The 26,922-nt window shown below is 43.4% G+C and overlaps 1 protein-coding gene across 2 annotated transcripts in view; it reads left to right on the forward strand.

Annotated features, from left to right (window-relative positions):
• PTPN14 (protein tyrosine phosphatase non-receptor type 14) overlaps nucleotides 1–26,922 on the forward strand; it is a 190,219-nt gene that overhangs the window by 114,828 nt on the left and 48,469 nt on the right. For both annotated transcript variants that reach the window (XM_019976219.2, XM_070768587.1), the window contains exons 4-5: nucleotides 20,729–20,826; nucleotides 23,144–23,211. In XM_019976219.2, the coding sequence (XP_019831778.2) occupies nucleotides 20,729–20,826; nucleotides 23,144–23,211 (166 nt within the window). The remainder of the gene's footprint in view (nucleotides 1–20,728; nucleotides 20,827–23,143; nucleotides 23,212–26,922) is intronic.

Consider the following 26,922-nt stretch of genomic DNA (forward strand, 5'->3'; position numbering starts at 1 on the left):
GTCATGTCTGGCATCATCTGTGGGTTTGTGAATCATTGAGCCATGAGGGGTGGTTCTTGCCCTCAGAGTGCTTCTGGCTTGATGGAGATGGGTGAGCCTGCCATCATTAGAAATGTGTAAAGTCTGTGATAATGTGAAGTGCTATGATTGGGGAGGCCAGATAGAAAAATGCCATGGACAAGAGGAGCCTGGCAGGCTATAGTCCACGGAGTCACAAAGAGTCTGAGTGACTGAAACCACTGGCTGCTTAAGTTACTGACCTAGTTATTGGGCTTCCTAGTAGTTCAGTTGGGAAGGAGACTGCCTTTAATACAGGAGACCTGGGTTCAATCCCTGGGTTGGGAAGATCTCCTGGAGAAGGGAATGGCTACCCAATACTGTATTCTTGCCTGGAGGATTCCAGGAACAGAGGAACCTGGCAGGCTAGAATCCATGGGGTCGCAAAGAGTCAGGACTGAATGATGAACACTTGTGCACACCTTCAGCTCTTAGGGACAAAACCTGAATGGGGTCATGGTTTTGATGACAGAGATACTGTGTGGTGGGGGAAGGTGTGTGTGTGTCTTTGTGCTGATCATACAGAGTACTGAGGTATCAGAGCAGGGAGACAGGGCTGGTGGAAGACAGATAAAGCCAAGGAGGATTCCCAGCCCATCATTGTGAACAGAAAGAAACCTCACAATCAATGACACATCATTCTCTTACAACACTTATTTTAGACTAGAGATTCCCATGGCCGGAAGGTATTGCCTTGGTTTGACTTGTCACTTGCCTTTTGCCAGTGTAGAATCTTTGATTATTTCTCGAGTCTAGTGGTGGTGTGTGAAAGTTGGATAGACTAGCACTTTTCATTTATAAGAACTGAAGAAAGCCTCCTCTTTGTGTTGTCCTGCTCTGAAGATAGGAAACTGAGTTGGAGAAGATATTTATAGAATCCTGGTACTCAGTGGTCTCCCCTTTCTCCTCTATCCATACTGAGTTTCCTGGTCACCAGTAATGATTAGATCCTATGGGTCAAACCATGGGACTTAATACTGGGTGGAAACTTCTGTTTTTATCATAGTTTCTCAGAAAGTGTAATTGATTAGTTAGTTACTTTCATTCCATCATTCATTCACCAAACATTTATTAAGCCCATAGTCAGAATGTCCTTCTCATTTCTGGGGCATTACCTCGTTGACTGAACTGGTTTCTTTTGACAGTTGCTGTGGAAATGTGGAGCTACCTTTAATTAAGGATTCTATCCCTAACTATGTTATATTTCCTCCTCCCACTGCAGTCACTGATCTTTTGGCCATTTTCATAGGTTTGCCTTTTTGAGAATGTCATGTAGTTGGAATCAGACAGTATATACCCCTCCACACTGGCTTCTTTTGTCGAGTGGCATGCATTGAAGTTTCCTCCGTATCTTCTCATGACTTGATAGCCTAGCCACAGGGATGATCCTCTTGCCAGCCTCCTGTTCGTTGATTTTTACTCATTTTCTCCTTCAAACCAGGCATATTGCTAACAGCAGTACTGCTTTTCCATCTGCTAGCTCCCCAACGTTTGAAGGATGTTATGCAAACTCTTTAGCCACAAAGCTGGCTCTTTCCCAGGAAGACAGATCTCTGGGCAGTTGACTCACCCAGGTTCCAGGTGTAATTGAAGCACTCTTTGTCCCACAGTGTTGTTGTAGGTGGTATTATGAACATCTGATTTTCTTTTTCCCACAGTGTTGTTGTAGGTGGTATTACGAACATCTGATTTTCTTTTTCCCACAGTGTTGTTGTAGGTGATATTACGAATATCTGATTTTCGGGGCAGGCAGATGTGTAGTTGGCGCTGACGAGTCAAGACATATTTATTCCTAGTGTTACGGGGCTGCGACTCCCGCTCTACAGCAGTGGTGTAGACGAGCCATTTGCCCGTGTCGAGTGCTCATTCGAATGGACTTTGTTCCTCCTTGATTTGTGCTGCTTTTGCCACCAGGAGGATTTACTTCATCCTGTTGTTGATCATAGACTGTGATTCATCCCCAAATTCTTTCTTTGCCTCTTGGTAGCTCAGAAAGCAGCGTAAATAATTTGCAGGTAAACAAATGATTCACATGCTGAAAGAGTATTTATTTATTTTTATTAAGTCTATTTTTTTAAGCAGTTTTAGGTTTATAACAAAATTGAAGGATAGGAACTGAGATTTCCCATGTACCCCACTGCCCCAACACATGCATGGTCCCCTGCATTAGCAATACCTCTCAGCAGAATTTTTACCACAGACCTAGGTAGGCACATCATAATCACCCAAAGTCCGCAGATTACCTTAGAGTTCACTTTTGATGTTGCACCATCTAAGGGTTTGGACAAAGGTATAATAAGGTATCTATCATTATATGGGGCTTCCCACTAGGCACTAGTGGTAAAGGATCCACTTGCCGATGCAGGAGACGCAAGAGACATGGGTTCGATCCCTGGGTCAGGAAGATAATCTGGAGAAGGAAGTGGCAACCCATCCCAGTATTCTTGCCTGGAAAATTCCATGGACAGTGGAGCTTGGTGGGCTAAAGTCCATGGGGTCACAGAGACTCAGACACGACTGAGTGACTGAGCAGCGTCTGCCATAATATAATCACTGAGGGTATTTTCACAGCCCTGAGTCCTGTTCTTTGCCTGTTCATCCTTCCCCTACAAACCCTGTCCTTTTCACTGTCTCCATAGTTTTGACTATGGAGACAGTTTTAAGTCACTTTTCTAGAGTGTCTTAGAATTGAAATTGTACAGTATGTTGCCTTTTCGGATTGATATCTTTCACTTAGTGATATGCAATTAAGTTTTTCCTCCATGTCTTTTGTGGCTAGATAGCTCATTTCTTTTTAGCCCTGAATAATATTCTAGTGTGTGGATGTACCAGAACTTATTTATTGAATCACCTACTGAAGGACATCGTGGTTTCTTCTAAATTTTAGAAATAGAGACTAAAGCTGCTGTTCACATCTATGTGTAGTTTTTTGTGTGGACATTAAGTTTTCAGTCCCTTTGGGTAGATACCAAGGAGTGCTGTTGCTGGATTGTATGGTAAGAGTATGCTTAGTTTTGTAGGAAATCACCAAACTGTCTTCTAAGATAGCTGTGCCATTTTGCAGTCCCCCAACAGTGAATGAAGAGTGCCCGTTGTTCCCCATCCTTGCCAGCATTGGGTGGTGTCAGTGTAGTGGATTTTGGCCATTCTAATAGATATATAGTAGTATCTCATTATTGTTTTGATTTGCATTTCTCTGATGCTTTATGTGTAGAGCGTCTTTTCATGTGTTTATTTGCCATTTGTCTGTCTTCTTTGATGGGATGTCTGTTAAGGTCTTTTGCTTTTTGAAAAAATTGAGTTATTTGTTTTCTTATTATTGAGTTTTAAGAGTTCATTATGTTTTGGATCAGACTTCTATCAGATGTGTGTTTGGTAAATATTTTCTCCTGGTCTGTGGCTCGTCTCATAATTCTCCTGATATTGCCTTTTACAGAGCAGAGGTCGTTTTTATTTTATATTATTTTTTTATGTATTTGGCTACCTCAAGTCTTAGTAGCAGCCTGTTAACCCTTAGTTGCAGCATGTGGGATCCCGTTCCCCGATGGAACCGAACCCAGGGCCCCTGCGTTGGGAGCGTGGAGTCCGAGCCACTGGATACCAGGGAAGTCCCACACATCAGAAGTTTTTTAATTCAATGAAGTCCAGTGTATCAATTATTTCTTTTATGAATTTTTGTCTGTGTTGTTTTATCTAAAAAGCCACTGTCATACCCGAGATCATCTAGATTTTCTCCCGTGTTGTAGGAGTTTTATAGTTTTGCGTTTTGCACTTAGGTCCGTCACTCATTTTGAGTAATTTCTGTGAAAGGTATACGGTCTGTGTCTGGGGTCCTCTTCTTGCATGTGGGTTCATGTTGTTCCAGCACCATTTGATGAAGAAGCTATGTTTCTTCCTTAGATTGCCTTTCTTCCTTTGTCAGAGATTAGTCGACTGTGTTTACGGGGGTCTGTATCTGCGTTCTGTATTTTGTTTTGCTGATTTATCTTTTGATAATACACCACTATACTCTTGCTGTCACACTGTAGTAAGTCTTGAAATCATGTAGTGTCATTGCTCCAACTTGAGTCCTCTTCAACATTATGTTGGCTATTCTAAGTCTTTGAATATTTTTCCCCTTTGCCTGAAAACAAATAAGTGATGGCTTACATTTCTGAAATTTGAGGTGCCTGTTTCATACCATAGAGACAGCAGCTGAAAATCTTACCCTGAGGAGATTAGTCTCGCTTTCTTTCTCTGTCAGTATTTCATCTACTCAGAAGCACATATTGTGTCTCTCGCTGACACCAGGTACTGGCATTAAATGGTAAGACCTATTCCGAGTCTGTGGAGCGGGAGAGATGCTGAGAGCAGTGACGAGGGGCCCGGGTGAGGTGCTCTCAGGGCTGAGAAAGAGCTTCGTTAGCTGGGTGAGAGGGTTTGGGAAGCTTTACGAATGAGATGCATTTTGACGGAGCTTTGAAGGAAGAGGAGGGGAGTGTCCGAATGGAGAGGGATGGGTCGGGGCATTCAGCTAGAGGAAACAGCAAGACGTGGCACTGGGAAGCACAGTACACCCAGGGCAACTCAGTGTGTGGTGCCTGCTGAGGCATAAAACTAGAAAGAAAGTAGCTCCGAGTGAACCCTGAAGAGCCTATTGTGCTGTCTCAGGACTTCCTCCTGAGTAGGGTTATTGGATATTTCGTTTTGTTGAGATACAATTCACATAATATAATATTTACTATTTTAATCATGGTAAAGTATACAGTTCAGTGGTTTTTACTATATATACAAAGTTACCCACAGCCATCACCACTCTCTAATTTCAGAACATCAGCAGTCATACCCCCTCCCCTTGTCTCCCAGACTCTGGCAACCCGCTAGTCTACTTTCTATCCCTATGGATTTGTCTGTTCTTGGACATTCTGTGTGAATAGAATTATCCAATACATGGCCTTTTTTGTCTTGCGTTATTTCACTTAGCCTAATGTTTTCGGAGTTATCCGTGTTGTAGCAGTGTGTCAATACCTGGTTCATTTTTGTGGCCAAATACCGTTCCATTGCATGACTCGACCACACTTTGTTTATCCGTTCATGGGTTGACGGGTGTTGGATTGTTTCCGCGTTATTGGTTGTTACAGATGATGGTGCTGTTTGTGTACCAGTCTCTGTGTGAATATGCGTTCTCAGTTCTCTTGGGTGTACACCTAGGAGTGGGGTTGCTGGGTCAGATGATGACTCCACGTTCTGAGCAATTGCTGAACTCTTCTAAGTCAGTGTGTTTTTTCCGCCAGGGCAACACAGACTTAGGTTCTGTTTTAACATCACACACTTGAGGTCAGTGTGGTTTGTTTTTTTTTGGAGATGAAGTATTTCTACCGCTGTTGCCTTGTTTCACTACTTTAGGGCATCACAGTTCACAGCAGGGAAACGTATTTGGCTCTTTAAAATTCTGTTGATGTGATTACCGTAGAGCAATCTGTACCCAGTAGCACATAGTGGGACAGAAAGAAGTACTGTCAGCGTATTGACGTTCTCTGTCTAGGATGTATTGTACAAAATGAGTTTTTCTAGTTTAAAAAGAACCCTTGATTAAATTATAGGCTATTATTAGGGAGCTTATTGTACATATAAACTGTACTTGGATTCCCTGTAATTTGTTATAATTAATGCAAGAGTTCAAGAGCAGAAAGCAAGGATCAGGTTGTGGCATGCTTTGCTCTTTTGCAACACCTGGCTATCATTGGCCTTTTTTTCACTAGCAGTTAAGGCCCGTGTGTGTTTGTGTGCATTTAAACAAACATTATCCTTTTTAGGAAGGAATTGCAATCCTTTGACTCACTGAAACTTAAGGAGTCTAGGTAAGAAGTTAGGTGTCTCTGGCAAAATGGAATATTGATCAGTGATTGCCAAGACAGTCTTGTCTGTATGGGTTTGAATGTGTGCACATGTTTGTATTTTCAGGTATGCATATGTTGTGTGAAAAAGGCAAGAAGAATAACTTTCCCTTTTAAGGTTCTCTTTGTCGAGTTATGGTTTTAGCCTTTTCCTTTCTTTCTTCCCCTCTCTGTTGGTTTGTTTCAGTTTTGCATAATTGCAGGCAGTGTTGAAATCTGTCAGCCGCTTGATGATGCAGAGTTTTAATTGACTGTCAACTTGAACATTTCATTAAATAGAAAAGATTTGAGATAGTGCATTGCTCAGGTACCAAACACATTATTATACTTGAATAACCACAAACTGGAATCTCCTTGGAGGCTTTGAGGACAGAGGGGCTGAGAGAGGGGAGCCTTCAGATTTGTCGGATTGCCTGCTCACGCGTGGGCTTCCCTGGTAGCTCAGCTGGTAAAGAATCTACCTGCAATGCAGGGGGACCTCGGTTCAATTCTGGGTCAGGAAGATCTGCTGGAGAAGGGAGAGACTACCCACTCCAGTATTCTTGGGCTTCCCTTGTGGCTCAGCTGGTAAAGAATCTGCCTGCAATGTTGGGAAGACCCCTTGGAGAAAGGAAAGGCTACCTACTCCAGTATTCTGGCCTTGGAGAATCCCATGGACTGTATAGTCCAGGGGGTCGCAGAGAGCTGGACACGACTGAGCGACTTTCACTTTCACGCTGACGTGTGTACTGTTTATCTGGTCCTGGCAGATGGAGAGCAGGGTGGGCCACCCTCTCTATTATCTGGATTTACAGCTGTGAACACCCTTCCGAATGGCTGGGATGTGCTGTTCCTCTCATATTGGTACCTCTGTCAGTCTAAGAATTAGAATTATGCTTTGCCATCCCATATCCAGACTTTAAGGGCAGCTTATCTTCAATCTCCTCCTTTTTTTTTGTAGTAGAGAAATTTGTATGTTTATTTCTTATTGGCCCAATGTAATGCCAACCAGAAAGTAATGCGAGCGTTTCAGCACCTATTGCAGTATCCTGGGAGAACTGGGTTTCTAGGACTTTCTAGCAAGATTCTTCTGATATTGCTGATGTTACTAAAGAGTTTTCTAATGAGGAAAGGACAGTTTAAGTCTTCAGTTCAGTTCAGTTCAGTCGCTTAGTCGTGTCCGACTTTTTGCGACCCCATGAATCGCAGCACGCCAGGCCTCCCTGTCCATCACCAACTCCCGGAATTCACCCAAACTCACGTCCATCGAGTCAGTGATGCCATCCAGCCATCTCATCCTCTGTCATCCCCTTCTCCTTCTGCCCCAAATCCCTCCCAGCATCAGAATATTTTCCAATGAGTCAACTCTTCGCATGAGGTGGCCAAAGTATTGGAGTTTCAGCTTTAGCATCAGTCCTTCCAATGAACACCCAGGACTGATTTCCTTTAGAATGGACTGGTTGGATCTCCTTGCAGTCCAAGGGACTCTCAAGAGTCTTCTCCAACACCACAGTTCAAAAGCATCCATTCTTCAGTGCTCAGCTTTCTTCACAGTTCAACTCTCACATCCATACATGACCACAGGAAAAACCATAGCCTTGACTAGATGGACCTTTGTTGGCAAAGTAATGTCTCTGCTTTTGAATATGCTATCTAAGTTGGTCATAACTTTCCTTCCAAGGAGTAAGCATCTTTTAATTTCATGACTGTAATCACCATCTGCAGTGATTTTGGAGCCCCCCAAAATAAAATCTGCCACTGTTTCCACTGTTTCCCCATCTATTTGCCATGAAGTGATGGGACCAGATGCCATGATCTTCGTTTTCTGAATGTTGAGCTTTAAGCCAACTTTTTCACTCTCCTCTCTCACTTTCATCCAGAGGCTTTTTAGTTCCTCTTCACTTTCTGCCATAAGGGTGGTGTTATCTGCATATCTGAAGTTATTGATATTTCTCCTGGCAATCTTGATTCCAACTTGTGCTTCTTCCAGCCCAGCATTTCTCATGATGTACTCTGCATAGAAGTTGAATAAGCAGGGTGACAATATACATCCTTTTCCTATTTGGAAGCAGTCTGTTGTTCCATGTCCAGTTCTAACTGTTGCTTCCTGACCTGCATACAGGTTTCTCAAGAGGCAGGTCAGGTGGTCTGGTATTCCCATCTCTTTCAGAATTTTCCACAGTTTATTGTGATCCACACAGTCAAAGGCTTTGGCATAGTCAATAAAGCAGAAATAGATGTTTTTCTGGAACTCTCTTGCTTTTTCCATGATCCAGCGGATGTTGGCAATTTGATCTCTGGTTCCTCTGCCTTTTCTAAAACCAGCTTGAATATCTGGAAGTTCATGGTTCACGTATTGCTGAAGCCTGGCTTGGAGAATTCTGAGCATCACTTTACTAGCGTGTGAGATGAGTGCAATTGTGTGGTAGTCTGAGCATTCTTCGGCATTGCCTTTCTTTGGGATTGGAATGAAAACTGACCTTTTCCAGTCCTCTGGCCACTGCTTAGTTTTCCACATTTGCTGGCATATTGAGTGCAGCACTTTCACAGCATCATCTTTCAGGATTTGGAATAGCTCAACTGGAATTCCATCACCTCCACTAGCTTTGTTCGTAGTGATGCTTTCTAAGGCCCACTTGACTTCACATTCCAGGATGTCTGTCTCTAGGTGAATGATCACACCATCATGATTATCTTGGTTGTGATGATCTTTTTTGTATAGTTCTTCTGTGTATTCTTGCCACCTCTTCTTAATAGCTTCTGCTTCTGTTAGGTCCATACCATTTCTGTCCTTTATCGAGCCCATCTTTGCATGAAATGTTCCCTTGGTATCTCTAATTTTCTTGAAGAGATCTCTAGTCTTTCCCATTCTGTCATTTTCCTCTATTTGTTTGCATTGATCACTGAGGAAGGCTTTCTTATCTCTCCTTGCTATTCTTTGGAACTCTGCATTCAGATGCTTGTATCTTTCCTTTTCTCCTTTGCTTTTCGCTTCTCTTCTTTTCACAGCTATTTGTAAGGCCTCCCCAGACAGCCATTTTGCTTTTTTGCATTTCTTTTCCATGGGGATGGTCTTGATCCCTGTCTCCTGTACAATGTCACGAACCTCTGTCCATAGTTCATCAGGCACTCTATCTGTCAGATCTAGGCCCTTAAATCTATTTCTCACTTCCACTGTATAATCATAAGGAATTTGATTTAGGTCATACCTGAATGGTCTAGTGATTTTCCCTACTTTCTTCAATTTAAGTCTGAATTTGGCTATAAGGAGTTCATGATCTGAGCCACAGTCAGCTCCCGGTCTTGTTTTTGCTGACTGTCTAGAGCTTCTCCATCTTTGGCTGCAAAGAATATAATCAATCTGATTTTGGTGTTGCCCATCTGATGATGTCCATGTGTAGAGTCTTCTCTTGTGTTGTTGGAAGAGGGTGTTTCTATGACCAGTGTGTTCCTTGGCAAAACTCTATTAGCCTTTGCCCTGCTTCATTCCGTATTCCAAGGCCAAATTTGCCTGTTACCCCAGCTGTTTCTTGACTTCCTTCTTTTGCATTCCAGTCCCCTATAATTAAAAGGACATCTTTTTTTTGGGTGTTAGTTGTAAAACGTCTTGTAGGTCTTCAGAGAACCGTTCAATTTCAGGTTCTTCAGCATTACTGGTCAGGGCATAGACTTGTATTACTGTGATATTGAATGGTTTGCCTTGAAAACGAACAGAGATCATTCTGTCATTTTTGAGATTGCATCCAGGTATTGCATTTTGGACTCTTTTGTTGACCATGATGGCTACTCTATTTCTTCTAAGGGATTCCTGCCCACAGGAGTAGATGTAATGGTCATCTGAGTTAAATTCACCCATTCCAGTCCATTTCAGTTCGCTGATTCCTAGAATGTCGACATTCACTCTTGCCATCTCTTGTTTGACCACTTCCAATTTTCCTTGATTCATGGACCTAACATTCCAGGTTCCTATACAATATTGCTCTTTACAGCATCAGACTTTGCTTCTATCACCAGTCACATCCACAGCTGGGTATTGTTTTTGCTTTGGCTCCATCCCTTCATTCTTTCTGGAGTTATTTCTCCACTGATCTCCAGTAGCATTTTGGGCATCTACAGACCTGGGGAGTTTCTCTTTCAGTGTCCTATCATTTTGCCTTTTCATACTGTTCATGGGGTTCTCAAGGCAAGAATACTGAAGTGGTTTGCCATTCTCTTCTCCAGTGGACCACATTCTGTCAGACCTCTCCACCATGACCTGCCCATCTTGGGTGGCCCCACATGGCATGGCTTAGATTCATTGAGTTAGACAAGGCTGTGGTCCATGTGATTAGATTGACTAGTTTTCTGTGATTGTGGTTTCAGTGTGTCTGCCCTCTGATGCCCTCTCGCAACACCTCCGTCTAACTTGGGTTTCTTTTACCTTGGATGAGGGGTATCTCCCCACATCTGCCCCTCCTGACCTTTACCCTTTTCTTAATAATAACAGTGGAAAAACAATCTGTCTTTCTCTCTCATTCTCTCATCCCAGTAGTTTTATGGAAAAGCTTCACAGTTTGGGGATTTTCAGGATGGATTTTCAGGGCACCGATAATGCCCCCTCTCTCTAGATTGTCACTGTGCTACTGACCGTGCATGTGGGAAGAGAGGGGTTGATTGGACTGACCTTGAACTGTAGAGAAGGGTCGGACTGACCTTGAACTGTAGAGAAGGGGAAGGCATATGTGGCCCTCTGATAGTAGCACTGCATGTGCATAGATCGATAGGCAAACAGAGTGCTTTTACTGACGTGTTCTTAACTATGAAAGAGCATTTTCTTTCTGTCCCAGATCTCCTTGGGCACTGGGCGTAAAAGAGGTCAATCTGTGGATGGTATGTGCTGATCAGACAGCTTCAAGTGTTATTAATACCTTAATTGAGTGAAGTCTGTGTAACTTTTAATGATCCATAATAGGGAAGTTTCTTTACTCAATGCAAGGCAGTAAAGACTGTATGTAACACTGATGATGAGCTCCTGTTTACTCTTTGAAAAACATGTTGCGTTTAGAAATAAATGCATTTAAGAGACTAGTCTGCACCTGCTTCTGGGTATAGCCTCTCCTTTTAGGTAGGAGCCTGTAATCCGAGAACCCAGTCTCTAGATTTTACTTTTTTACTTCAGTGCATCTTTCAAGGTTGTCAATGAGTAGTTAGAATGCATAGCTCAGTCTCTTTTTCCTTCCTTCTGCCTCCGGGGGAGGAACGTGAAATATCCCAGAGGCTACTGCTGGGAGAAAACACAGGTCTGAGTGATCCACGGGCCAAACTGTGAAACATGTTGTGTAATGCTTTCACAGAACAGCTTCCATGTCAGTGTTTGTCTCATTCACTGTGGCATAGATGCTCTAACAGGGGCGGAAGGGCAGCGTGGTTATTGAAAAGCCTGGGATCATGAAAATCACCCGGCAGTGGTGTTTGTATTTTCATTTCTCTCTCTCTTTTTAATGTGGCTGTGCTGCACGGCTTGCAGGATCTTAGTTCCCCAATCATGGATTGAACCCAGCAGTGAAAACTTCGAGTCCTAACCACTGGACCACCACGGAATTTCCTGTACTTTTATTTCTACAATACTTTTCAACTTCAGTGAAATTGATGGCTTGCCTACAATGGCTGGGAATCCGATCCCACTCTCCTCACCTTGTGGATGCCGTGCAGAAACGGATCTCCAAGCTCTGGTCTGTGTCGTCCTGCCTTTAAGGAGCAGTATTACCTTGGACCAGTCCTTCTCCTCCCTTAAGGGAGTTTCCTTCTTTAGAAACGAAAGACCTGGATTTGAGTTGTTGAAATCCTTCCCTTAGATTGCTTAGGCAAACTCATGCTGCCACAGTGTATGACCTCCAGCTGTCTGTGGCTTTCAAAACCAAAGCCTCACTCCTCACCACCTTCCATGTCCACCGTGTCCACTGCCGTCTTCTCTGGGGCTCAGACTAACAGCAACAGTGCCTACTTGGGTGCTGCACGTCTCACGGCAGAGGGAGGCAGAACAGGGAGCCAGACACGGGCTTGGAAGGCTTCTGCTTGGAATCCACACGTGCCATTTCCTCCTCCATGTCACTGACCCCAGAGCTAATCGCAGAGTTAATTTGGTAGGTGGCTGTGCCCCTCTGGGAGGGGCAGCCCCGTGGTGCATTTCGGCAGACATTCAGAACAGTGACACTGACCTTTCGCCCTCCCGCCTCCACCATCCTGTGATTTCGGCCCAGGGTCTTGCCCTCGTGGGTAGAAGCCCAACCAAAATCACATCTTAATTTTATTTATTTTTTAGTCTTTGGTAGCATAGCATGTGGGATCTTAGTTCCCTGACCTGGGATCGAACCTGAGCCCTCTGCATTGAAAGGCAGAGTCTTAACCACTGGACCGCCAGGGAAGTCCCCTCCAAGTCACATTGTAAAGCTTTCAGATTTTCATGTCTATCCTGTGTTTAAGGCATTTCTGCTGAACTGGACTTGGAAAGAATATTTCGCTTGTGAGAGGGGTGGGAGGAGTACTTTAAAAGCACCATGTACTCTGCCTCCGAGTTCTCCCGCCTTATCTGTGATTCTGTGGCAGTACAGTCCATCCTTTCCAGGCCAACACATGGAATTTCTCAATTTGAGAAGTATTAATAGACCTGCAAGTAAAATAGGCTTGCACAAGTGCTTAGATAGAGTCCTCATATGTGAATTAAAATGAGAGATGAAAGATCTTAGCAGTACATCTGTAAACATTGAGGATAATGTTATGGGGTTTTCAAAGAGTCCTTTGATACCACTGGCAGAAGTACTGAATGCCTTGTTGATTTAACTCACTGTAAAGGCACCCCACTCCAGTACTTTTGCCTAGAAAATCCCATGGACAGAGGAGCTTGGTAGGCTGCAGTCCATGGGATCCATAGAGTCGGACTTGACTGAGCGACTTCACTTTCACTTTTCACTTTCATGCATTGGAGAAGGAAATGGCAACCCACTCCAGTGTTCTTGCCTAGAAAATCCCATGGACAGAGGAGCCTGGTAGGCTGCAGTCCATGGGGTCGCTAGAGTCGGACACGACTGAAGTGACTTAGCAGCAGCAGCAGGGTTTTTTTTTTAAACTTTCTTTTCATAATATTAGGGAGAGAAGGGAACATGGAAAAGTCACTTATTTTCTTGAGTTTGTATAGAAAATATCCTGATGCTGGGAAAGACTGAAGGCAAAAGGAGAAGCAGATGGCAGAGGATGAGATGATTAGATAACATCACTGATTCAGTGGACATGAATTTGAGCAAACTCTGGGAGATACTGAAGGTCAGAGGATCCTGGCATGCTACAATTCTTGGGGTTGCAAAGAGTTGGACATGACTTAGTGATTGAACAAAAACAAATTCAAGACAGATGAAACCTCTAGGGATAGATTCTTAGTGACTTCTAGTTTCCAAGTGTGATGTTTAATAGCACCAATTACCAGGAAGCCTTTGTTACTTTACCCAGAGAAACCTGCATTCAATCCACAAATTACTATTCTCTTGAGATTCAAAACAAAAAACTTTGAAAATAGAAATGTTACCCTTATTCAACAAGTACAATTATGTCCACTGTTTTTTAGAGAGAAAGCAAAATCTTCACCGAAAATCATTCATTGGACCTCAGCAGTCAGATGGACTATTTCCAGGTCTTTGAATATAAAAATTATTTAAAAGTTTTCCTTGTGGGCTTGGGTTTTCAAAGAGGATCCCTTTGGAAAGTTGGCAAATACTTACTTTCCTGGCACAAAGATTGGTTTTTTTCTTTTCCCCCTCCACCCAAAGCTATGACAGGGTGGAGTGGAGTATACTTCCATGAAATTGCATGTTTCCAAAATAGGATTCACTGTTACATTTGACTTCTGTTAGAATTGAATCTCTAATCAAAAATAAGCAAAAACCAAACACTCTAGAAATAGAATTTCAGCTCATATTCTCTAATTTGGTCTTCATATAGGATAGAATTATTATATTTTATAAAAGTGCCTTTTGAGCAGAAATGTAGCAAACAATCAATTAACAAAGTGGTTCAGATTCCATTCCCGTGTCTGTGATCTCATGTAGTAATATCCACAATCTCAAATGGCTGTTGTACCATATCATTAACGCTATTCAGATTCTCTTGTAGTCTGGATGGCTTCCAGGAAAGAGCACTGCATTCTTCAGCTCCTCGGTTTAGTTTCCCAGTATTAGACTACATTTAACCTAAAGGACCAGGAAAAATCCTGGTGTTCCCTGCTAGTGGATTGGGATTCGCTGTTGCCTAGCATTGCATGGATCTGTAATAGAACCTGCTCACATGTTTTATAGAAGTGATAATTGTAGCTGAAAGTTGGGATCAGCAAGGTCAAAAAAATCATGACTATTGTTTAGCTGGATCCTGTGGATTGTATTTCCCCAAGGTCTCAGCTGATCATTCTTGCCTCCAGGTGATGGGCAAAAGCCTTCTAGCTGTGGTAGCTAATGCTAGAATAATACCTTTTACAATGCTTTTACTCACTGGTTCTTAAGCATTAAAACCCTTAATAGTGCACTAGAAAGAGAAGCCGTGACAGCAGTGGCCCGAGAGATGATGAGCATCCTTGCAGGGCAGAGACTGCCTTAGACTTCTCCAGGAACTCTTCAGCTTCTAGCCGAGTTGGATGTACAAGGACGTGCTGAATGACTATGTGTTAATATCCATGTGGGGAGTAGAAAATGAGTCGAAACCACTTGAGCTAGGATGGTTTCATGCATATAGAAGAATTTCAAACACTCTATGAATAGGAGGAGTAGGCAAGCTTTACTCTCCCGTCCCACCTTGAAATTGTGTCTTCTGGCTTGTTTGGGTTTGGGGTTTTGTGCATGTTGTTCTTATGAGATTCCCATTGTAGCTTTCTTCAATAAGCATTAACATTCCTTCCTATCCTGAGAGTCTGTTCTTGAGGTTTTGGGATGTTTTGTTTATTTGTTTTTAATATCCTATAACTCTTGATGAAAGTGAAAGAGGAGAGTGAAAAAGAACTAAGATCATGGCATCACTTCATGGCAAATAGATGGGGAAACAGTGTCAGATTTTATTTTTGGGGGCTCCAAAATCACTGCAGATGGTGATTGCAGCCATGAAATTAAAAGATGCTTACTCCTTGGAAGGAAAGTTGTGACCAACCTAAATAGTAAATTGAAAAGCAGAGATATTACCTTGCCAACAAAGGTCCGTCTAGTCAAGGCTATGGTTTTTCCAGTGGTCCTGTATGTGAGAGTTGGACTGTGAAGAAAGCTGAGCAATGAAGAATTGATGGTTTTGAACTGTGATGTTGGAGAAGACTCTTGAGAGTCCCTTGGACTGCAAGGAGATCCAACCAGTCCATCTTAAAGGAGATCAGTCCTGGGTGTTCTTTGGAAGGACTGATTCTGAAGCTGAAACTCCAGTACTTTGGCCACCTCATGTGAAGAGTTGACTCATTTGAAAAGACCCTGATTCTGGGAAAGATTGAGGGCAGGAGGAGAAGGGGATGACAGAGGATGAGATGGCTGGATGGCATCACTAACTTGATGGACATGAGTTTAAGTGAACTTAAGGCCTGGCATGCTGCAATTCATGGGGTTGCAAAAAGTTGGACACGACTGAGCGACTGAACTGAACTGAACTGAACTTTTCTGAAAAAAGCCACAGGTGGAGGGTTCTCTGGTCATAAGCTGAAGTTAACACTTTTCCTTATCCCTCTTTTCTTATTCCCCTAGTTTTAAAAGTGTGGTCTTCTGATTCTAAGTGACTCTTCTTTAAAGATCTATCTGCTTTCACAGTGAATTCTTGCCACTTGAAAGATCTTTGATGCCTAAGGACCCCCTTGTTTGCCTGGGTTTCCATAGGAAGGTGTTCTGTCTGAGAACCAGCTAGGTTATAAGTGTAAAAGATCTTCCATGAAAGTGTTAGTCCCTCAGTCATGTCCAACTCTCTATATCCCCTTGGACTATAGCCCACCAGGTTCCTCTGTCCATGGAATTCTCCAGGCAACAAGAGTGGAGTGGATTGTCGTTTCCTTCTCCAGGAGATATTCCCAACCCAGGGATTGAACCTGGGTCTCCCACATTGCAGGTAGATTCTTTACCATCTGAGCCACCAGGGAAGACCCACCAGTTTCTAAGCATAAAAGATCTTCAGTGAAAATCTCCCAAGCAATTCCTTAAGTCTCTTGAAGGAGAAGTTACCTTACATGAATGAGTAGACCTTTTACTGTTTCCTGGAAAACTGGCCCAGAAGCACAAGAGAGGTGCCAGAGAAAAATCAAGAACCAGTCTGGGGACAGGGAAACAGCGAGGCAGAGAGATACTGAGGAGAAACCTTGAAGGAAGGGTGGAGGACACCAGAGAAAACATGGACTGTAGCTTTGCATGAGAAGAAAACTCCTGATGCCTGTGTTTCTCTCCTAGCTTTCTTCCAGGAGATGAACTAATAGTGTACATCAGTAGATTATGGTTTTAGGCATGACTCTGGTATTTAAGTAAGGGCTGTAAAGCCCTGAGCTTTGCTTGTATTGATACTTAATGAGGGTGCATGCTCCTTGAAGCAAAGCTGCCAGTGTAAAGCATTTTTGTTGGGGCTCTTGAATGAAACCATGGAACCTGTGACCCTTGGCACTTGCCATGTGCAGGCTGGCCGTCCCTCCCCTTGTAACAGGAGACATGCAGGCAAACAGCAGGCACGTGGATCCCAGGAATGTATGAGACTGCCCTTCTGTGATGGTAACTCTCCTTGGGTGAAACGTCTGAAAAATATGCCTGAGCTTGGGGACTTGACCTGAGTGAACAGGGAGGAAAAATGGAAGCTAGAAGGTAACGTATAACATATTTTAACTCTGCAGCGATTCAGGTTTCTTAGGTCTTCAGTACTTTGATCTGCTCTCATGCTGTTTCTTTTTTAATTCGTGTACAGTTATTGCTTCAAAATATTTTCATTTACTCCGATTCTCTCCTATGAAGATTAAGCAGGTGGGTCATGGCTTCCCCTTTTCCCGCCATCGTATGTTATTTCCAGAAACTCCGTCAACAAAGAAACACACACGCACACGCACACGCACTTGCGCGCGCGCACACACACACACACACACGTGAGGGCGGTAGCTTCAACTTTACAGGCTTTTTAAAAGCGTCCTATCTAGTATTTGCTCCAAATTGTGCACACTCAGAAGCAGCAGACTGCCACTTGATTACCAGGAAAAGACTTTCAATCACAAGTTTTTTGATGTAACCTCTGTTCCTATTTGTTGAGATTTTGACTCCACTATGCCTTTAACCAGCTAAGAATACAATGAGTAGGTGAGGGCAAGGCTGTGTCCTCTGAACTCAGAGTAGTGAGTGGATACAAAGAGTTTTTCTACATATACCAGGGACTTGTCTCTGAAAATCAGCAAAGATACTTGTTATGTACATTAATTGAGTTCAGTTCAGTCACTCATTCGTGTCTGACTCTTTGTGACCCCATGAACTGCAGCACGCCAGGCCTCCCTGTCCATCACCAACTCCTGGAGTTTACTCAAACTCATGTCCATTGAGTCAGTGATGCCATCCAACCATCTCTTCCTCTGTCGTCCCCTTCTCCTCCAGCCTTCAGTCTTTCCCAGCATCAGGGTCTTTTCCAGTGAGTCAGTTCTTCTCATCAGGTGGCCAAAGTATTGGAGTTTCAGCTTCAGCATCAGTTCTTCCAGTGAATATTCAGGACTGATTTCTTTTAGGATGGACTGGTTGGATCTCCTTGCAGTCCAAGGGACTCTCTAGAGTCTTCTCCAACACCACAGTTCAAAAGCATCAATTCTTCGGCGCTAAGCTTTCTTCATAGTCCAATTCTCACATCCATACATGACCACTGGAAAAACCATAGCTTTGACTAGATGGACCTTTGTTGGCAAAGTAATGTCTCTGCTTTTTAATATGCTGTCTAGGTTGATCATAACTCTTCTTCCAAGGAGCAAGCATCTTTTAATTTCATGGCTGCAGTCACCATCTGCAGTGAAAATGGAGCCCCACAAAATAAAGTCTGTCACTGTTTTCACTGTTTCTCCATCCATTTGCCATGAAGTGATGGGACCAGAAACCATGATCTTAGTTTTCTCAATGTTGAGTTTTAAGTCAACTTTTTCATTCTCTTCTTTCACTTTCATCAAGAGGCTCTTTAGTTCTTCTCTTTCTGCCATAAGGGTGGTGTCATCTGCATGTCTGAGGTTATTGATATTTCTCCTGGCAATCTTGATTCCAGCTTGTGCTTCATCCAGCCCAGCGTTTCTCATGATGTCCTCTGCACATAAGTTAAAGAAGCAGAGTGACAATATGCAGCCTCGATGTACAGCCTTAGTTGATTTAGTCAGCTGATTTTGACAGGAAGTCAAATTACTGACTCACTAGTGGACCCCCTGAGAGGTAGGGACAATAGGGGAAGGTTGGTAAAAGGGTACAAACATTTAGACAGAAGACGAATAAGAGCTGAGGAACTAATGTATAGCGTGGCTGTGGCTGATAACACTGCACTGTATGTGTGCTCAGTCATGTCCAACTCTGCGACCCCACAGACTGTAGCCCGCCAGGCTCCTCTGTCCATGGGATTCTCCTGGCAAGAATACTGGAGTGGTCACCTTTTACTCCTCCAGGGGATCTTCCTGACTCAGAATTCAAACCCACATCTCCTGTACCTTCTGCACTGGCAGTCAGATTCATTACCACCGTGTCACCTGGGAAGCCCTGCTACACTGTATAACTTTATATAATTTTATTGAAATTTGCTAAGAGAATAAAACAATTTTTAACCAAGAAAAAGTAAGAATAAATTATATATATAACATATATATATATATGCTTCTGCTGCTAAGTCACTTCAGTCGTGTCCGACTCTGTGCGACCCCATAGATGGCAGCCCACCAGGCTCCCCCGTCCCTGGGATTCTCCAGGCAAGAACACTGGAGTGGGTTGCCATTTCCTTCTCCAGTGCATGAAAGTGAAAAGTGAAAGTGAACTCACTCAGTCGTGTCCGACTCTTCTCGACCCCATGGACTGCAGCCTACCAGGCTCCTCCGTCCATGGGATTTTCCAGGCAAGAGTACTGGAGTGGGGTGCCATCGCCTTCTCATAATGGACCTTGTAAAATGATTATGAATATTTTAGGTGAAAGATAAAATGATGGTAGGAAAAATAGGTGGCTTTTCTAATAGATATTAAGTTTGACTAGAAAAAATTTTTAGATAACTCAGTGTTGGTCTTTCTAATTTTAATTAAAGGTTTTCCCACCAGAGACTTCCCTAGTGACTCAGATAGTGAAGAGTCTGCCTACAGTGTGGGAGACCTGGGTTCGATCCCTGGGTCAAGAAGATCCCCTGGAGAAGGGAACAGCAACCGACTCCTGTATGCTTGCCTGGAAAATCCCGTGGGCAGAGAAGCCTGGTGGGCCCCAATCCATGGTGTTGCAAAGAGTCGGACATGACTGAGCAACTCACACGCGCTTTCCCACCAGAGGCTGCCATGGCTGTCTTTACCCTGTCCTGTAGACTCAAGAGGAAAGAAGTAGAGAACTGTTCCGTAGAGAGAACTGGATTCTTCTTCTCAAATAGGTGCTAGGTTGACATGATGGCTTCCCTAGTGGCTCAGACAGTAAAGAATCCGCCTGCCAGTGCAGGAGACCTGAGTTTGATCCCTGGGTTGGGAAGATCCCCTGGAGAAAGGAATGGCTACCCACTCCAGTATTCTTGCCTGGAGAACCCCATGGACCGAGGAACTGGTGGGCTACAGTGCATGGAGTTACAAAGAGTCAGGCATGACTGCATGATTAACAGTACTACTGGCATGTAATGATGTCCATGATATCAAGGCAGAGACAGCAATAATTTGCTCTCAGGGCTGATTGCCTCTCTCCAAGACAGCGGGGCTTTGGGTCACTCCTAAGTTCCCTTGATTGACATGCTGAAGTTTTGAAGACATTACAGAGTTGTGGTTATCAGGAGCGAAGAAGTTGTTAGCATTTGCCAAGAATTAATGCCTAAAAAGTGTGACTGTTCTAGAGGTAGCTTGTTTTAAGAGTATATTCAAAGGAAGTGGAGTCCTGGGATGTAAAGGTTTGGGGTAAGGAGATTTCTAAACGCTTAGGTAATTCTAATTATGATTTTATTGGCAAGGAAACAACAGCACTCTGTTAGCTTCTGAGAACAGTGGTCTGGTCTGAGGTTGATGTTGTATATGGGCACATTCTGTCTGTCTGCACTTTGCTGCTTTGAGGATGTACTTTGGGTTGGAAGGCTCAGTGTCACATTCGATTAGATTTTTGTGAGTCACAGATGTGGAGGGTGAGCCTGACTGAAAAGCTTTATACTGTCCGTTAGCAGAATTCTAAATGATTTGCCTGTTTGTCTTCTACCCTCTGTAACCTTGGGATTTAAAAAAACAGTGTGTTTCCATAATTTTTTTCAGGAATGCACACTGTTGCATGGCTTTGGCAGCTGTGTGTTGTGGGTGTCCAGGTGTGCAAGAGTGCTCCCGTGCTCAGTCTCTTGTTATGAAGAGCTGGTCCTTATCAGTAGCTCATCCTGCCGGCCTACCATGAAATGATGTGATGAGAGCACTTTCGAACTCAGAGCGAAGGGGACATGGCACCTGCCACATCAAACAAAGACAAACACAGGCAGAGGTCACTTTCCATCTTTTATAGACCTGACCTTTATCGACATCACCTGTGTATCCTGCTGTGTACACAAGGCGTCATATCTAGAGGCATTCATGGCGTGGGAATATATTCCAAGTATGTGTTTTTAAGGTTATTTCTCCTTCTGTTTCCATGAATAGATATCAGTATTACCTGCAAGTCAAAAAAGACGTGCTTGAAGGGCGGTTGCGGTGTTCGCTGGAACAGGTGATTCGGCTGGCGGGCTTAGCTGTGCAAGGTAAGAGTGGGGACCGGTGTTTGACAATCCATCTGGTCTTAAATGCTGGCACCACTAGCCTCTCAGAGGGAAAAGCTAAATTTACTTAAATGATCCCTTTGTAGCTCTTTTTGCATTTTGAGCTATCTTACATTAAAAGTGCAGAGGTAGTGACTTTTGGTGGCAGGATGGTGGATTCCTCAAAGCTGTTTGCAAATTGCTCAAGCTTGTATAATTTTAGTTTTATATGAAGAAATAGCAGTTTTCATCCTGCCTCTAATTAAAGCTCCATTGCGGGGTTTGTAGACCATTTTCTTAGAGTTTTTCCACTGCCCAATGTGGTCATATTTTGTGGCTTGATGTTACGACTCTGTGACTTTCACATCAGTTTCAAGTGTGAGAGCCTAAGACATTATAGTGTACTTTATTCTGACAGGTAAAGAGAGAAATTTAAACTGCAGTGTAGTAATGTGAGATAGCTAATGTGTGTCAGAGTCAATTTATCCTTCAACCTACCCTACTTACACTGATCTAGATCAATCAGACAGCTGTTTTTTTCTTTTTAATCTGTAAATTTTTACACCTATTTGTGTAGCACACTGTGTAATCTTTTACATATATTTATACACTGTTCTTTATTGACTGGTAGCTTCATTGTCTTTAGTCATGTTAAAAACAAGAAGATAAAAAGACAAGTTTCTTTTTAAAAAGAAACATGTTTCCCTTGCAGTAGCTACTTTGCTTAAAATCAGATACCATCCAAATGTAGGCCTGCCAGCTGCAGAGTCCTTGCTGTGTGGATTGTTGTTTTAGAAACTGTGAACTGAACTTCTCATCCCAAACTCTGCACTGAAGTTAAACTTGGACTTTAAATGCCTGAAGTGGCAGCCTTTCCCTGATAACTTTCATTCCTGGGATGTTAATGGGTTAGCAGTTTTAGTTGGCCATATGATACTTAGTAGTTAGCTTCTCCCTGTGGATTGGAAGTCTGCAAAATACGTTGTATCTCATCTGTTCACCTAAAGACTGGAAAAGGAAGGAGCAATGCCCAGACTGTATATGAGGACCATCAGTGGTTATAATTGAAAAATCAAACAGTGGAGAAGATACCCTTAATGGGGAGATGAAAGGAAAGATCTGGTGGGTCCCTCATCTTCCAATTGGGTCTTTCTCCTTTAAGTGCTTCCTTTTCTTCTTCTTTTTTTTAACTCTCTTTTTTCCCCTCTCACTCTTCAATCACTGGGCTCATTACAAGCATCCTGGATATTGGAGGACCTCAGTGATCGCTTTCAGGCTAAAGGAAGTTGGTGAACTTACTCTAGGATCCTTTTACTTGGATCCTTGAAGTTTGCTATTCAATCTGATGAAATCCTCTAGCTATAATATTTGTAGAATATTTTTTCTGAGAGCCTTCATTGGGAGTTAGAAAGTCACATCAACAGAGATATAAGCTGTGACAAAGTATGATAACAGATGACTGACTTTGGAAATAGGCAGTGCTCTTGGTCTTTGGTATTTCCAAATGCCTCACCTTGTAATTACTTGTAGGAATTTACGCATATTTGTAGGTGAAACCCTGCCTTCTTGGTAACGTCTTCACCCTGGCCTTCTGTGTGGATCCACTTATTTTTGTTACCTTAAAGATGTCTGGATCCATTTCTACCTGATAGTGAACATTTAACATGAAATTTAAATATCATACTGTTTTGATTTTTTTTATTGTTGTTGAGAGCAAGTAGGATAAGATGCAAGACATTTATTGATTTATGACAGAGGTTCTCTGTATTCATTTTATGTGTGTTCAGACTTATAATTGTGAGATAAAAACAGGACAAAACAGAATTCGGGGCATCTTGTAACACATGGAGTTGTTTAGGAGGTGTAAAAATTTGCAGCGCTGCTTGCCAAGGGTGATTTACAGTGGGAATTTCCAGCTGCAAATATATGAAGAGATGCAGATGGGTTTGGCTCTTCAGTTCTCAAAATTAACCTTGTGTTAAAAAGTCCCCTTGGCAGATAGTCTTAAGATCTGTGTTGGCACATATTTCATAAAAGATAAATATAGGTTTGTTTTAAATTCTTAAAATAGATTAGGAATCACTTTCAAATGTCTCTATTCTTGCTAGAGAATTATGTTGCAGTGGTTGCATGCTGATATTTACATTATTGCTATGTAAAAGCGGTAGTAATAGCAAACCCATCTTGGCGTTGTTTGTATTTAATAATAGTGCAGAAATAGGATGAGGTGAGAAGAGTAAATATAGTAATAAGTTTACCCTATTTTATCCCATCTTTAATGTCATATAATAAAGACTACCCTCCCCCCTTTTCTTTTCAGCTGATTTTGGAGATTATAATCAGTTTGATTCTCAAGATTTCCTCAGAGAATATGTACTATTTCCTATGGTAAGTGTATCTTCCTTTTTCTTAATTCATGTTCTATCTTCTTTTGATACTTAATTCTTTCCTTCCAAGATCTCAGAAGAATTTACACATGTATTCCCTGGAAGAATGTCCCTGCATTTATGGAGATAAGTTTTCTAAGACCCTGAGAAAAGTAAAGATGCCTCTTCTTACCTCCTCAGAAGCCTTCCCTGCCTCATACACTAGCCTTGAGTACTGAACACTCTCTTCCTTTTTTTTTTTAAATATTTGTATATTTATTTGGCTGCACCAGGTCTTAGCTGCAGAATGTGAACTCTTGTTGTGGCATGTGGTGTCTAGTTTCCTGACCAGGAATCGAACCTGGGCCCCCTGCATTGGGAGCTCAAAGTCTTAGCCACTGGAGCCCCAGGAACGTCCCTGTCTTTCCTTCTAAGCCTCTCAGCTTGGTCCCACTCCAGAGCCTTTGTCCTGTCCATCCTCTGTCTGGAATGCTCAGTCCCGGGTCTTCCTGTGACTGCTTGTTCAGATCTTGATTCAAATACCGCCTCCTTGTCCTTGAGCGCCTGTAGGATACACTCCAACCATCCAGCACTTCCTGCTAAATCCCCTTTTATATACATACTTTAGAGGTCTTTCAGGATCTAAAGGTGTTCCTTCTTTCCTTCATTTTTATTGTCAGCTGAAATGTCTTCTCTGTGGTGCTTAAACAGGGAGCTTCTCTGTCTTGTCCATGGTTGCCTGGTACATAATTTTGTGCTCACGTGGGTTTATTGAATGAGTCTATGAAGTAAAATGTCCATTCTTGGGTTAAATTAGGGATGAGGCTAGGTTTTTATTCTTGGGAAAGTTTTGGTAGCTTTGGAGTAATTGAGAAGAGCTTCGTCAGGAAAGTTAAAATATTTGAAAAGCCATCTTAGGGAAAAGCCATGCCCACTGCAATGCTCAGCTCTGATTTTATAAATCATGATCACTCACCACTGTGTGTCTGTGTGCTCCAAGCACTGACCTGGGTTTGCAAAATCTGAATGCAAATCCAAGTGTGATAAAATGTGATCAGGATTTTATGTAGGGAGAGGTTACTTGTGTTTTGGGCTTGAGGGACTAATGGTGTGTGAACTGCATGTTAAAAGATGAGCAGCATTGTGGCAGGTGGTGGTCAGGGGGAGCAAGGGATGCTCTAGACAGAGGGAGGAGCAGCAGGGGTGAGGTGGCAGGCGTGACTGGATAGGAGTCAGCTGGCCATCCTGATGGCCACTCAGGGGAGCGGCGGCAGAGAAGCTGGAAACATCTGAGGGGTTCACATGTGTGGGCTCCATCCAGGGGTTCACAGACCCCACACTTTGAGAACTGCTGGATTAGAGCAATGAGACTGTTTGCAGGAGGATGTCGGATGAGAGTTCTTGGCATGACATAGGAATTAGGTGTTGGTCCGTGTAGCTCAGATGGTAAAGAATCTGCCTGCAATGCGGGAGGCCCGGGTTCAATTCCCAGGACGGGGAAGATCCCCTGGAGAAGGGAATGGCTACCCACTCCAGTGTTCTTGCCTGGAGAATCCCATGGACAGAGGAGCCTGGTACAGTCCACGGGGTTGCAAAAGGCTGGACACGACTGAGGGACTATCACCACTACACTATAGGATAGAAACAAAAAAAGCAACACGAGGTATGTTGGGAGTGCAATGGGCAGAGCTCGGCATCTCACCTACTGTGGCCTCTGAGAGAGAGTTGAGTGTCTGGAGACAAAGGTGTTAAATTTTGAGAGGCTAGAAATTATCTGTGTCAGTGCATGAGAGGAATCTAAATTAGTCCCAAGTTAAAAACGTTTTTTTTAATTTTTATAGAATTCTTAAAGGTTAGTTTCAGTTTACAATTATTACAAAATCTTGGCTGTGTTCCCCATATTGTTCAATACATTCTTGAGCCTCTCTTTTGTCCACTAATCTGTGCCTCCCACTCCTCCACCCCCATGTTGTTCCTCTTCCCTCCCTCAACTGGTCACCGCTGGTTTGTTCTCTGTGTCTGTGAGTCTGCTTCTTTTTGTTATATTCAGTACTTTGTCATATTTTTTTAGATTCCATATAAAAGTGATATCATACAGTATTTGTCTTTCTCTGTCTGACATGTTTCACTTAGTATAATACTCTCCAAAATGTTGCTGCACGCGGCAAAATTTTGTTCTTTTTATGGCTGCGTTACTTGTTTCATTGTGTGTGTGTGTGTGTGTGTGTGTGTGTGTGTGTGTGCGCACGCGTGCACGCGTGCGCCTGCGTGCACCTCCCGCATCTTCTCTATCCATTCATCTGCTGATGGACGTGTGCGTGCGTGTGTGTGTGCACGCGTGTGCACGCGCACGCCTGCGTGCACCTGCCGCATCTTCTCTATCCATTCATCTGCTGATGGATGTGTGTGTGTGTGCGCGTGTGCACGCGCGTGCCTGCGTGCGCTTGCCGCATCTTCTCTATCCATTCGTCTGCTGATGGATGTGTGTGTGTGTGTGCGCGTGTGCACGTGCACACCTGCGTGCACCTGCCGCATCTTCTCTATCCATTCATCTGCTGATGGATGTGTGTGTGTGCGTGTGTGCACTTGCTGCATCTTCTCTATCCATTCATCTGCTGATGGACGTGTGTGTGTGTGTGTGTGTGCATGCGCACGCCTGCATGCACCTGCCGTATCTTCTCTATCCATTCATCTGCTGATGGACGTGTGTGTGTGTGTGTGTGCGCGCGCGTGTGCACGTGCACACCTGCGTGCACCTGCCGCATCTTCTCTATCCATTCATCTGCTGATGGATGTGTGTGTGTGCGTGTGTGCACTTGCCGCATCTTCTCTATCCATTCATCTGCTGATGGACGTGTGTGTGTGTGTGTGTGCACGCGCATGCCTGCATGCACCTGCCGCATCTTCTCTATCCATTCATCTGCTGATGGGCGTCTAGGGTGTTTCTGTAGTTTGTCAGGGGCTTCTTCCCTGGTGGCTCAGGCACTAAAGAATCCACCTGCAAAGCGGGAGACCTGGGTTCGATCCCTGGGTTGGGAAGATCCCCTGGAGGAGGGCACGGCAAGCCACTCCAGTGTTCTTGGCTGGAGACTCCCATGGATGGAGGAGCCGTGGTGAGTCCGCGGCAGAGCTGAACACGGCCAAGCGGCTGAGCAGAGCACGCAGTTCGTCAGCTGGAAACGTTGCTGCTGTGGACTTGCAGGTGCATGTGTCTTTTAGAATTCGTGTTTTTGTTTTTCCAAATATGTACCCAGGAGTGGAATGGCTGGGGCATGTGGTGGTTTCATTTTTCATTTCTTGAGGAACCTCCACACTGTTCCCTGTAGTGGCTACAGAAGTTTACACTCCCGCCTGCAGTGTACAAGCGTTGCCTTTCCTCTAAATTCATCTGAACCTTAACCTTATTCTTCTAAGTTAGGGAAATACTGCAAAATCTCTAACTTTTTATGAGCAGCTCTGTCTTTAGTCTTATTCCAAGATAAGAGCAGTATTATCCGCTGGGCCTGCTGTTTTTGGCGCCTTATTAATTCCACTGATTAAATCAACCTCTGTTCAGAGAGATTTGTGGATTACGTAGCAGAGTTCTGCATGGGACTTGGTGTCCATGTCTCTGACATCTCAGAAGTTCACCTCAAAAGTCAAGCTATTTTCCTATGTGCGTGGTGGAAGGAAAAATGAAGCTCATAACCTCAGAATTTTAGAGAGAGTGCATACTTGTGTCAAATGAAGGTGA

Source organism: Bos indicus, chromosome 16 (assembly GCF_029378745.1).
Source record: "Bos indicus isolate NIAB-ARS_2022 breed Sahiwal x Tharparkar chromosome 16, NIAB-ARS_B.indTharparkar_mat_pri_1.0, whole genome shotgun sequence".
Classification (NCBI taxonomy): domain Eukaryota; kingdom Metazoa; phylum Chordata; class Mammalia; order Artiodactyla; family Bovidae; genus Bos; species Bos indicus.